Here is a 13074-nt window from a genome sequence, read left to right as displayed (position 1 = left end):
CTGATCAAATGTTACTCCCTCTTCAGAAAGGTTTTCTTGATCATACTATTTAAAATGTCAGGTGGGAGGCATGCACACACACAATCTCACAGAAAACTTTTCCCCCTTTCTTTGTTTTTCTTTTTAGAACTTATCCACTATCCAGCAATATATTATATATTTGTTTATTTGTCTTATTAGATTGGCAAACTATGAAAGCAGGAATTTGTTTTAATCGAGCACTTAGAACAATGTCTGGCAAATAGGCAGTTGATAGATACTATTCAATAAATGGCTAAGAAAACAAAGCTGGCATACCAGTAAACAGTGGTGGGTCCCAAGAACTAGTCCTGATATGGCAGGCAATACCTACTTTAAAAAGGAAATTCAAGGCAAAAAAAAAAGTTATTTCAACATATGTTTATGTAATATGCATATTAATGGGACTTCAAAATAGTAATTAAAAACATTTCATCTTTATACACATACTTACCAAGTAAATATTGATTCACTATTTAGAAAGTAAAAACTAATCATTACATTTACATTTACACTGCATCTGTATTTAATAATTAATTTTTAGTATTTAAGTAAACAAGAAGGAAAAGTATACTTAAAAGAAAAAAATGCTATAGCACAAAACATTAAAAAATTTACTTTGTATTCCCCCTCATGCACAAACATTTTATTCACCATAAAAAGAAACACAAATGATCATCTAATTGGAAAGTGCTACTACATTCAGTTGTACTGTAAAAATGGCCTAAATTAGCTTCGGAGAACAGTGGCATCTGGTTGTATGTACACACCAATATATATATATATCGTCTTGCTCCAGGTAGTAAAATGGTAACACACTGATATTCTAAAGTAAGCAAGCGAAGGAGTTTGGGAATCACCATAAAATGCGCAACAATGTACTTTCCAGTCTAGACAGATGACTCTTGGAAAGGCCCAGCTTTTCTCTCCATCTCTAACCTCATCCATATATTATTTGTGCCTTTGGAATTACTTTTAAAGAGAAGAAAAGGGAAAGGTGATATTAAGAATTTAGGCCACACTCTTGGAAAAAGTACAAAAAATAACTACCATTTTCAAATTACCATACTTGTATCCTATAAATTGACATTCCATTTAGTATGGTTAAAAGTAAGATAATAATTTCAACATCTGTTACTTTTACCTTTGCACTTTTTTCTTTCCATTATTCTTAAAACAGGAAATAGAAACAACCCAAAACACAAAAATAAAAGAATGCTCTAACAGTAGCTTTCAAACTGTGCTATCCCAGATTATGCAAGGATTTTCAATTAGAATTACTTGAAAAAAATAATGGAATTGAGACTGTATATGTTTCTCCTCCTGAAATAAGACAAGTTAGCTCTGGGCCAGGTGTTGTTTCTTAACCATGACTTCAGGATGGGAGGAGATGGTTAAAAGAGGTGAAGCTAGACAACTCATACCAAAAAAAAAGATCAGAAGCTCACAGTTATAATCTGACAATGAGATCAAATTTTAACAATTACTGCCCCCTTTGCTCTCAAGTCCTATATTATTTAGTGAGTTTCATCTAGATAAACACATTTAGATGGTACTGTGGATAGGGTGAGGAGTGAATTTCCACAGCTCTACACCCTCAGCAGAGAAGGTTCTGCTTACCTGCTTCTGAGAACTGGTTCAATAGCATGTTAGCATTTAAGGAGTAAACCAAAGGATCCACTTCAATAACTCTTACACCAACAAAGAAAAAAGCTGCCCTTATTTAAGTGAAAATTCAAGATCACTAGCTTAGTCTGTGTCAGGGCACATATGAACTACACAAGTCTCATGCTTTTGACCCTCAGTTCCTTAAGTCCCAAGACCGGAATGAAACCAGATAAATGCCTGAGGAACCACTTCACACCCCAAACACGTGCAAACTTTGTTCAACAGAACACTTTACTGCCAAAATGGAGTTGGCAGAAATTTGGAGCCAAGGCCCCCAGGCTGCATGATCTGCTGGCACCAGAAAGCTTAAAAACCTTAACATAATACTGCTCAGTTTGAGTTCCACCAATTTGCTTGAGACGCCTTCCCCAAATTTGACTTGAGAAAGATGAAAGCTGCCATCAAGAAAGACTTTATTAAGACTTATCTTCTATATAAAAATAATTTGATTTCCCACTCCTGATGGTCATACCTCTATATTCCTTGATGGTTATGTTTATGCTATAAATCTAATGCAGTCTATTTTATGATGCATGTAAATTCAATTTTGTTTAGTACAGGGAGAACTAAATTAGTTATGACAAAGTTCTACTTAGAAAACATTTGTATCAAATAACCCCCATATATCACAATTTATTACCCTCAAAAGTGTGAGAAATTAAAATATAGAATATCTGTAAATTGCTATTATTTTGCAATTGATTTAGCTTGTTCTCTCATTTTTCTGAATTTGAGTAATCATTTATTTGTATACTAGAGGCTCGGTGCATGAAATTCATGCACTGAAGGGGAGTGTCCCTCAGCCCAGCCTGCACCCTCTCCAATCTGGGACCCCTCGGGGGATGTCCGACTGCCGGTTTAGGCCCAGTCACTGTGGGATTGGGCCTAAACTGGCAGTCAGACATCCCTCTTACAATCCGGGGCTGCTGGCTCCCAACCGCTCGCCTACCTGCCTGCCTGATTGCCCCTAACCACTTCTGCCTGCCAGCCTGATTGCCCCCTAACCACTCCCCTGCCAGCCTGATCAATGCCTGACTGCTCCCCTGCCGGCTTGGTCCCCCCCAACTGCCCTCCCCTGCCAACCCGGTCCCCCCCAACTGCCCTCCCCTGCCAGCCCGGTCACCCCTAACTGCCCTCCCCTGCCAGCCATCTTGTGGTGGCCATCTTGTGTGAGGGTGTGACAGTCAATTAGCATATTACCTCTTTATTATATAGGATGAACTATTTAGAAAGTGAGAAAAGAAACCAAGAAGAGTTCTTTCAAAACGTTCAACAAATTAGCCTGGCCAGTGTGGATCAGTGGTAGAATGTTGACCCAGGAACCAAGGGGTCACTGGTTTGATTCCTGGTCAGGACACATGCCTGGGTTTCAGACTCGATCTCCAGTAAGGGGTGTGTAGGAGCAGCCAATCTTTCATGGGTGTTTCTATCTCTTTACCCTCTCCCTTCCTCTCTCTCTAAAAATCAATAAAGGAAAAACAATTTTTAAAAAATATATTTTATTGATTTTTTTACAGAGAGTAAGGGAGAGGGATAGAGAGTTAGAAACATCAGTGAGAGAGAAACATCAGCTGCCTCCTGCACATCTCCTACTGGGGATGTGCCCACAACCAAGGTACATGCCCTTGACCGGAATCGAACCTGGGACCCTTTAGTCCGAAAGCCGATGCTCTATCCACTGAGCTAAACTGCTCAGGGCAGAAAAACAAATTTTTTTTAAAAAGATTCAACAGTTAGGTCCTATTTGGGATCTTCATAAGCTTGATGAAATTTAATGAGGAAAACTGCACCTAAATTTAAAATTGTAGTTAGAATACCAGCAACTATACTAGTAATTTTAAAGTTGTAAATGCTTGCCCTGGTCGGTTTCGCTCAGTGAATAGAGAGTTGGCCTGGGGACAGAAGGGCCAGAGTTCAATTCTGGTCAAGGGCACACGCCGGGTTTGCAGGGTTGATCCCCAGTAGGGGGCGTGCAGGAGGCAGCTGGTCATTGATTGTCTCTCATCATTGATATCTCAATCTCTCCCTCTCCCTTCCTCTCTGAAATCAATAAAAATATTATTTTTAAAAAAGTTGTAAATGCTTGATAAATATGCAGTATTGAGAAACTATAGCTTGCTTTGGAAGGTTAGCTTGTGCTGTTTCCATAAGAGATCAAGTTTACAGTCAAGATGCTTGCTCCTCATATAACTAAAAAAGGTGGTGGTGGGGAGCTTATTGAGGTGAAACTTTCTAATCTTTTCCCTCAGTACCTCCATGTATTTTAATAATTTCTCTTGACTTTCTATTTTTTCCTCTTCTAGAACCTCCTGGACAAAACACCCTTTAGGATATCAAGTTGCAGAAGACTGCAGTTTCAAAGATATTTATATAGTAGTGCTGCCACCTAAAGATGAGGTGAATAAAGAAGCAATTCAAAGGAAATGACCCATCATTCTTAAAATTCTTAAACCTGTCTCAAACATTTTCTCACCTCTAACTAGGCATTGATAAACATTATGTTGTTAGTATGGGAGTTGAACTATTTCACAATAACTTATTGCTGAGCTGCAATTTTCTATGGCAGAAAATTTCAAGCTCAAAATTCAAATCTTTTAGAGTCTTCTATGGTTTGGGGTCTCCAAGAATATCTCCCGACATTAGACACTGCCTACCATACATGGCGTGTGTGTGTGTGTGTGTGTGTGTGTGGCGGGGGGGGGGGGGGGGGGGGGCGGGGGGTGAAAAGATACCTGGAAGTAAACATTTGCGGGATTTCCGATTTAGTGGATAAAGAAGTGGGAGATAATATATCTATGATATTTCCCTCTATCACTGACAGACTTGCAACTGTGAACTAATACTTATTTTTTGTAACTCAATTTTCTCGTCTATAAAATGGGGTTAATTTCATTTTGCTCCTACTTACCTCGCAGGTTAATTAGATAAGCTTATTGGAAAAGTAAGCTTATTGACTTCTCTGAAATTAAAATGATAAAGATGGTGAAAGCACTTTTCTTTTTGTTTTGTAGCTAATAATTTTTAACAGATCCACTTTCTATGCACGCAGTGTTGCAGAATGAAGATGTGACAGCATACGAAGCCAGGAAAAAAGTTGCCGTGCACCAAAAATCTTGTTAAATTTGGTAAGATTTCAAGGCAACTCTTAAGAGGACATTTTATAGTTGTGCATTTCAATCTCTGCATAGCAATTTATGAAAATTAACTCGCCCCTTCTGCTTTCTCCCTCTCGGCCCAAGGACGCACACATAATATTTATCAGAGTTTTGTCCTTAGTCACAGTCCCTCCAAGGGGCCCAGTTTCACCTACACTGCGTGGGAGGCTGGGCAGCAAACCCCACACTTCCTGTCAAGGATTCCCGGGGCTACAGCCCGAACGCGGCCGACCCACCTTCCTCTTCGCTAATTCTGCCCTTCTAGCCCCGCCCGACCGGCGTTTGAAGGCCAAGGTGAGACCCTCCCGGGAGATAAAAGGCCCTTTGCCTCCAGAGAAATGAGGGCGGGACGAGGGCCCGAGGGGGGCGGAGGGAGGGTGACGCGCTGGTAGCTGCACCAACTATGTCTCTGAGGGCCCTAAACTGGGGCTGACGCAGGCCCTGCAGGGCTCCGTTCCCGCTGGAGCCTGGCTTCGGCCTTCAAATCCCAAGAAGGGGTAAGTCCTCCAGAGGCCGCTGCCGGCGGCGGAGGGAGGAAGTGCGGGCAGAGAGTCCGCGGGCAGCCCCCTCCTCAGACGCGCTTCCAGGCCTGGGCCGCTGACTGTTGACGCGCCGACGGTGGAGGGCGCGCGCACGCGCGAGATGGGGGCGGAGGGAGCGCGCTCCGCGGCCGCCGCCGCCGCCGCCGCAACTGAATCCGAGGGACGTGAGGGCGGAGGGCGAGAGCCACGGAGGGGGGAAAATGGTGGGTAGCGCGGGGCGCGCGCTGACGTCGCCCGGAGTCACGCACGGAGCGCCGGGTTACGCGCCGACGTCTGGCTGCCACGAATTGCCGTCTGCAGCGGCGGCCGCGGCGAGCGGATCCCGTCGGGGAAGGAGGAGGAGGGGGGAGAGCCCAGGGGGCTGTGAGTGAGCGGGAGAAGCCGGTTGTGAGCGGGGCTAGCCCGCGGGAGGGAGAACGAGCGAGAGCCGAGCCAGCCTTCCGAGTCGCCTCCTCCTCCTCCCCTCGGCGTCCCGCCCCCGCCTGCCAGCCCGCCCTCCTCCCTCCTCGGGCAGCGGAGCTCCAGCGAAGCGCAGCTCGGCTCGCGCCGCTGTCCAGGACAGGTGTGCGCGCGCGCGCCCTCCTCCCCCTTCCTGGCGCCTGCCGAGCGCGCGCCCTCCCTCACCTGCGGCAGGACAGCGCCCGCCCGCCCGGGTAAGCCCCTCGCGACCTTTCCTGCGGCCACTGCCACAGCTCGAGCCCACCCCGTCCCTCTAATCGCCTTCCTACCCCCCAGGAATAATTACTGTGCTAGTAATTATGTCTGTGTATTAGACATCCCCGCACCCTCCCTCGGGAGACCCTGGCAGTGCAGCAACGCCCCCCCTCCCCCGTCGCGCAAGAATGAACACCTCCAAAAAAGAACAAAACAACACGCCCCTTAAAGAAAGAAAACAATCCTACCTCCGCAGGCACTGGAGACCACCAGTGGTGCCCGTTTGCTTAGCAATCCCTAAGCCCTATTTTCCCTGGCCACCTTCGCCCGGGGCCTGGGACAGTGCGCCAAACGTGGCCGACACTCCCTGCACAGCAACCCTGGCAGAAGGGGAGGGGAAGGAGGGTTCTAGGCTCCACTACCAACCCCTCCTCTCCTGTGTTCAACCTCCCCCTTCCCTCCCCCGCCCCCCCCACCCCCCGTAATACATACACCCGCCCAGGATTCGTTGTAAAAATGAAAAATAATAACATTCATGCTGACATCGCAGATGAAGCCAGGCCCAAGGATGGGTGGCCCGCGCAAGGCATTTTTGCTGCCCCACAGAGCTAGGTCAGCTCAACAGCCTCCTCTGCCTTTCTCGGGGGCCAAAGGAATGGTTGTGAAGCCGGAGGGGCTTCCCTTTGAGCAACAGTGGGCTCCAGAGGCGGGTGAGGTGTGTGTAGGGGAAAGGACCCAGGGACCTCCCACCCCCGCAGATATATCTGCCTTGAACCTGAACTTGGATAGAGAAAGGCCCAAGAGTCCGACTGGGGCAACTTTCTTTGGTTCGTTGTCTACCCCTGAATAAATGCCACCTTAATCTCGCTGTCTCTGCAGACCCTCTTGAGGGTTCTCATTCGTTCTTATTTGGGCCCCTTACGTTTCTGTCCGACCAGGCGCTCTGGGGCAGCTTTTTGCAGCGGTATCTGTGTTTGTGTCTCGCGTCCTTGGAAGGGAGGTTCTAGTGCTTTACAATAGGCTAAATTGGGTTTGACAGCTTCGGGTAGACAGTCAGAAAAGAAAAGGCTTTTTTTTTTTTTTATTACTTCAAGACCCCCCACTGTTTCCCTCCCAAACGGACGTTTTCAAATTTCGGCTTTGAAAATTGGAGTGTTGATTAGTGTGTGGAGGGAGTTGATGATTTCATTCCTTTGGGTACTAGTAAAACCATTTAAGTATCTTCCGGAAGAGAGAGAGCTATTGACCTTTGCAGTGGTTCTGTTTGGACCTGTTGGGTACATAAAATGTCAGTTTTCTGAAAATTTTTGTCTAATTTAGAATGTGTGGTAGGTTTATTTAACTCTTCTGAGAATGCTTAAAATGAAAACGTTTTGTGAAAGGCGGAGATTCTATTACATGGATTGTTTTCTTCAGATTTTAAATTTTAAATTTATATCTTTAACCCTACGCATTAAAATAGCATTGAAGAGGCATAATATTAAAGTTCAGGTGAGCTATAGAAAGAGGATGCGCATTTTTTAAAATGATTGGTGAAATAATATTACTATTAGCCTTAGTTGTTGTCATTAAATGTTAAGATCTACTTGAGAGTCTCCCATAATTTTTCTGGTAGATAGCCATGAGAAGTGGTAATTTCTCCACTTTGAACACTTGCAGTACAACATTCCAGTTTTAATGATTTGGATATTGAAGATAATTGTCTAGTTTAAGACAGGCATTTAACCTAAGCAGCACTTGAAAACATGTTTTAGTGTTCTTGTTCTCTTTTATTTTAGAAATTGTGATTTTGTGAAATATTAATCGTATATTGTTTCTATTGGAAACTCTATAATCAAAAGGGCTTATTATCCAGAGAAGATCCCCTGTCTCCAAGTTTATTTTATAAATGCGTGTGCTAATTTTTACTTTTAAAAAGCAAAGCTGAATTAGGTTATTTCAGAATCACCCATAGTTCAGACTGAGGGAAATTGAGGCTTTTTTCTTTTTGGTTTTGCCTAATGTCTGTTTCACTTGCAAACAATTTTTTGTCGGTAAGAGTTTGTTAAAGACAGATGATGGGATTAAAAATAAAGCAATCTATTCTCTTCAAAATGTCTGTTAGTGTTACTAAAAGCACAAGAAATCTAGAGACATTTATCATTTTTTAATGTAAGCATACTTTGAAAAAGGGAATCTTTTATGATTTTTTCATTAACACATTTTGTTGCATATTAATATAATATATTTCGTTTTCCTTTCTATTTCCTACATTGCATTGAAATTTTAAATTTACAACTACTTATTTTAAAATTACATATTTAAACAGATAGACACTAAAACTGGCTTTTCATTTACCAAGTTAGTATATTGTTTAGGTAGTTAACCAATGGTTAGAAGTCATTTTAAATCCACAAATTTTCTAATGGATTTTCAATGTTAGGATGAAAATCTGACTTTGAAATTCTACTTAAGGTTCAAACTTTTTGTTTTAAGACTTTCCCTGAGTCATTATTCATTCTTCTTAGATTATCATTTTAAGGCTACTGTATTCTATAACCTAAGAAAAACTACCTTTCACCACCCTCCCAATCTGACCAAAAGTCCAGATTTACAGGCTTATCCTACAATTAACTCTTGTTTGAGCAGTGAAAAAATGTACTAAATATCAAATTTTTCATTGAATTGTTTTTGGAAAAGGCATTACTCTCATTTGCTTTTTTAGATACATTTAAAAAGTAGGTGGGAAGCTGGTTTATAATAGCAAAAATTTTATATATATACATGTAGAATAAATAGCATAAAATAAGTAAGTACATATTTATGCAGAGAGATCCAGGTTTCAGTTGTTTGATTATTTGAGCTTAATATTCCCAGTTTAATCGTTCAAATGATATTTAACTTATGTTTTGTCTAGAAATGTCATCAGTTACTTCTGTACTGGGGAACTAAGAACTCGGTTCCCGGATACACTTTTTCAGAAAATCAGAACATTCTCAAACTAAAATTGCTTCAGAACCCCTGAACATAATCATTCGGGACAGGGCAAGAAATTTAGACTCCAAAGGTGGTCCAAGAAGGCTGACTGCTTAAAGCCCTAGTTTTCTGCCCTGGGGAAGTGACCATTAGCACGGAAGAAGACTGGCGGGTTGGCGCGTGCCCCCTCATCGCAATCCTATTGGCTTTGTTGCTGCCTTGCGCTCTTCTGAGGGGGCAAGAGCTTGGTATAGCGCAGGATAAACACTTGAGGAAGAGCAGCGACTCTTCTAGCTCGGACTTCACCAGATTTTACCCTCAGCTTACAAGTGGTACCAAAATGCCCCTGCTCCGCTGGGTTCTGTAAGGAGACCCTGCCACTCAGCGTTTGCGTCCGTTTGGGGCTGGGGTCTATCCAGGGTCCTGATCGCTACTATGGGAGCCTGGAGAAGCCTCCGCTTCTTTATACGTTTTCCTGAGTGGCTCGAAGTGCGCTTATAGTTCCTACCGTCCCCTTCCCGACAGGAGAGGGAGTGCAGGAAAATCAGCATTGAAAGGGAACTAGGTGATACTGGAGGATGCCCCCCAAACTAAGGGCAAGTTCTTTATGGTGCCCAAAACCTGGATTTCTACCTCTTAGTGGGCTTCCCCATTAGGAAGTCATTTCCAGGACCACTGGCCAGGTGAGTGATTCTAGAGCTGGCTCACAAGATTACCTCAAGTTGGCTCTTTGGTAGCGAGGGTGCTTTTTGCCCTGTTATCTCTTGAATAGGAGTAGCGAACGTCAGCCTAGAGCTGAAGTAACTAATGCTGGGTAGAATGGGGCCCTTGCTAAGAGAAAAAGAAAGCTGTGGATACCTAGCAGGCAGGTTTGCCCAGGATGTTGTGAAGGGAAATATTAGGGCTTTGAAGGCTCAGGTATTGACAAGGCTTATACCTTGGACTGGTCTGGGTTTCTTGATCATTAGTACTATTTTCACCCCTCTCTTTTCCAGGAAGCTTGGGCAGCCATGTACTCAGCTGTTTCCAGGGCTAAGAGTGAGGGAGACAAGTCTCCTTACTGGAGGGGGTGCAGTATGCTCAGTGGGAATGGAACCCATTGATGGGATAGGCATACTCTTCTCAGGATGGAGGCAGCAATCCATGCTTGAGAAAGTCAGGATTAGGGCTGTTAGGTCTGTACCTTCTGAGCCCCCTGTAGAAGGTGATGGGTAGAGGGTAGGGACATTGGTAGGGGGTCCTCTGGAGATAGGCCTTAGCTTTCCTACAGCTGTTAGGACTGCAGGCTGCAGTGAGGTAGTTATGAGCATTCGCTATATATTTTGGAGAAGGAAAATAGGCCTTAGATTATGCCCCAAATGTAGGAAGAGAAAAATCAATGATTTCTGAGACTAGAGACAACCCCTTTAGCTGTCACTGTCCAAAGACTCATTGGTTAACTAATGGTCGGTAACCTAGCTGTCTGCCTAAAAAAGCAGCAATCATTTAATGTTTTACTTTTTGAGAGGTGGGGGCTCTCCTTGACACTCCGGAGTTTCTGGGAGGGGCAAAATGATGAGTGAACCTGTGTTAATGAATCCCGTAAGGAACTGCGTTTCCCAGGAAATTCCTGGCATTTTTAGCTCGTGAATATCCTAAAGCCTGCTTGATTTTCTCCTCCATTCTGGGTCCTTCCAGAGAGGAAGAAGAGTGGGCTAGGGGCTGAAGGCTCGGCAGGGCCTGGTTCATCTGCAGAGCTGGCCAGCAACCTAGACTGGGCTGAGCCCTAAGCAGAGTTGCCCCCCTTCCCCAAATCTCGGAAGGAGGAGGGGGAGGTAGGCAGGCAGTCTGGGTCCCAAAGCGGGCTGGTGGAAGGTTTTTGGGTGAGTGGGGGGTTTCTTTTTGATTGTTGTTTGGGGGGAAGGGCATAGCCAACTGGAACAGGCATTGCGGGCACCCCGGCCCTGGTGCGGCCGCCGTCCTCTGCTCAGCTCCCCCCGCCGGTGAGTGCGCCCGCCCGACTGTGCGGGGCTGCGGTTGGGGGGAGGGGGGAGCGGGATCATCTGAGGCCAAAGCCGCTGCGCTGGGAGGGGGAGCGGCGGGAGCGAGGGGAGGGACCGGCTAGGTGTCTGCTGCTCCGCGCCACTGCTGCCGGCGCCCCGACCTCATCCCCGGCAGCCCCTTCTGCAGCTAAGGGTTACTGCTGCACCACCTCTCCTCTTCCTCACCCTCCTCTGCGGCCAGGGCTCTGCGGTAGGAGACAGCCCAGCCTGGCGGCATGTGGGCCGTTCTGGGTTTGGGTCTGGGTCTTGTTGGGGCCTGCAGGGGAGGGGTGGCCGTGACTTGGTGTCCCTCTCTACAGAGGGCTCTGCTGCGCTGCGCAGGCCCCTACCCCCACATCCCTTTGGGGTCACTGGAAAGCAGAGCTCAGGCCCGCTCCCTATGCTTAGTATGGCAGCTCTCTTCTCACCCATAGTCCCCCAACTCTCCGGGCCAAGGCCGCCCAGGGTCTGGCCAACAGCGACAGCCACAGTGGTGGCGGCAGCAGCAGCTGCGACGCAGCGCGTCCTGGCCTCCCCCCCCCCTCCCAGCCAGGGGTGTAGGGTGAGGGCCTGGGGTGGGCGCCGCCTGGCGGGCGGGCGGCGGGCGGGCGGGCGGGGGCTGGCAGTGGGGAGGGGGCGCAGGTCACGTGCCCGGCGGGCGGGTGGGTGCGTACAGTAGGGCGCCCTGCTACTGTACTGGGGAGTCAGTGCCCTGTTACCGGGTCTCGTCTGTCTCGTCTCTCCCGCAGATCTCGCGAGAGTGGCTGACTGGCTGTGGGGGTTGCGGCGGCAGCAGGCGGAGCCGGGGAGGGAAAGCAGCGGCGGCTGAGGCGACTGAGGCGGCGGCGGGCGGAGCGGCAGCCGGCGGCGGCGAGGCGGCGGAGCGCAGCATCATGGCGGACCGAGACAGCGGCAGCGAGCAGGGTGGTGCGGCGCTGGGCTCGGGCGGCTCCCTGGGGCACCCGGGCTCAGGCTCGGGCTCCGGCGGGGGCGGTGGTGGCGGCGGGGGCGGCGGCGGCAGTGGCGGCGGCGGGGCCCCGGGGGGGCTGCAGCATGAGACGCAGGAGCTGGCCTCCAAGCGGGTGGACATCCAAAACAAGCGCTTCTACCTGGACGTGAAGCAGAACGCCAAGGGCCGCTTCCTGAAGATCGCTGAGGTGGGCGCGGGCGGCAACAAGAGTCGCCTCACTCTCTCCATGTCAGTGGCCGTGGAGTTCCGTGACTACCTGGGCGACTTCATCGAGCACTACGCGCAGCTGGGCCCCAGCCAGCCGCCCGACCTGGCCCAGGCGCAGGACGAGCCGCGCCGGGCGCTCAAGAGTGAGTTCCTGGTGCGCGAGAACCGCAAGTACTACATGGATCTCAAGGAGAACCAGCGCGGCCGCTTCCTGCGCATCCGCCAGACGGTCAATCGGGGGCCCGGCCTGGGTTCCACGCAGGGCCAGACCATTGCGCTGCCCGCACAAGGGCTCATCGAGTTCCGCGACGCTCTGGCCAAGCTCATCGACGACTACGGAGTGGAGGAGGAGCCGGCAGAGCTGCCCGAGGGCACCTCCTTGACTGTGGACAACAAGCGCTTCTTCTTCGATGTGGGCTCCAACAAGTACGGTGTGTTTATGCGAGTGAGCGAGGTGAAACCCACCTACCGCAACTCCATCACCGTGCCCTACAAGGTGTGGGCCAAGTTCGGACACACCTTCTGCAAATACTCGGAGGAGATGAAGAAGATTCAAGAGAAGCAGAGGGAGAAGCGAGCTGCCTGTGAGCAACTCCACCAGCAGCAACAGCAGCAGCAGGAGGAAACCACCGCTGCCACCCTGCTACTGCAGGGTGAGGAAGAAGGGGAAGAAGATTGATCAAACTGAATGGAAAAAAAACCCCACACACATGCATACACACACATACATACTCACACACAACTACACACACAGAAAATATACTGTAAAGAAAGAGAGAAAATAAAAAGTAAAAAAAAAAAAAAACTTAACTCCAAGGGAGCACCACCCACAGAACCTCCACCAACTGACAGTTTCTCTTCTTGACTTGCCACCCATCGCTGGA

The 13074-nt window shown here is 47.7% G+C and overlaps 1 protein-coding gene and 1 long non-coding RNA gene across 4 annotated transcripts in view; one reads left to right on the top strand and one right to left on the bottom strand.

The window, feature by feature from the left end:
• The window catches only part of LOC139010423 (uncharacterized), a 48365-nt gene extending 43052 nt beyond the window's left edge, over nucleotides 1–5313 (bottom strand). Inside the window, exons 1-2 of the long non-coding RNA XR_011471513.1 lie at nucleotides 4595–5313; nucleotides 298–351 (exon numbers count right to left, since the gene is read on the bottom strand). This is a non-coding gene — a long non-coding RNA (uncharacterized lncRNA). The remainder of the gene's footprint in view (nucleotides 1–297; nucleotides 352–4594) is intronic.
• On the top strand, nucleotides 5252–13000 carry PURA (purine rich element binding protein A). 3 transcript variants are annotated; one of them, XM_070414844.1, is made up of 2 exons: nucleotides 5252–5338; nucleotides 11763–13000. In XM_070414844.1, exon 2 carries the CDS (start codon nucleotides 11907–11909, stop codon nucleotides 12867–12869), a length of 963 nt encoding a protein of 320 aa, XP_070270945.1. In that variant the 5' UTR covers nucleotides 5252–5338; nucleotides 11763–11906; the 3' UTR covers nucleotides 12870–13000. The 3 variants fall into 3 exon arrangements, with proteins under 3 accessions (XP_070270945.1, XP_070270944.1, XP_070270946.1); XM_070414843.1 differs by lacking the exon at nucleotides 5252–5338 and adding an exon at nucleotides 5662–6036; XM_070414845.1 differs by lacking the exon at nucleotides 5252–5338 and adding an exon at nucleotides 11203–11224.
• Nucleotides 13001–13074: the final 74 nt, after the last annotated feature.

Source organism: Myotis yumanensis, unplaced genomic scaffold, assembly GCF_028538775.1.
Source record: "Myotis yumanensis isolate MYYU_CA2020_CCGP unplaced genomic scaffold, mMyoYum1.0.hap1 SCAF_5, whole genome shotgun sequence".
NCBI classification, from domain to species: Eukaryota; Metazoa; Chordata; class Mammalia; order Chiroptera; family Vespertilionidae; genus Myotis; species Myotis yumanensis.
The sequence above is the reverse complement of the archived record's forward strand: the minus strand, read 5'-3'. Positions and strand labels throughout refer to the sequence as shown.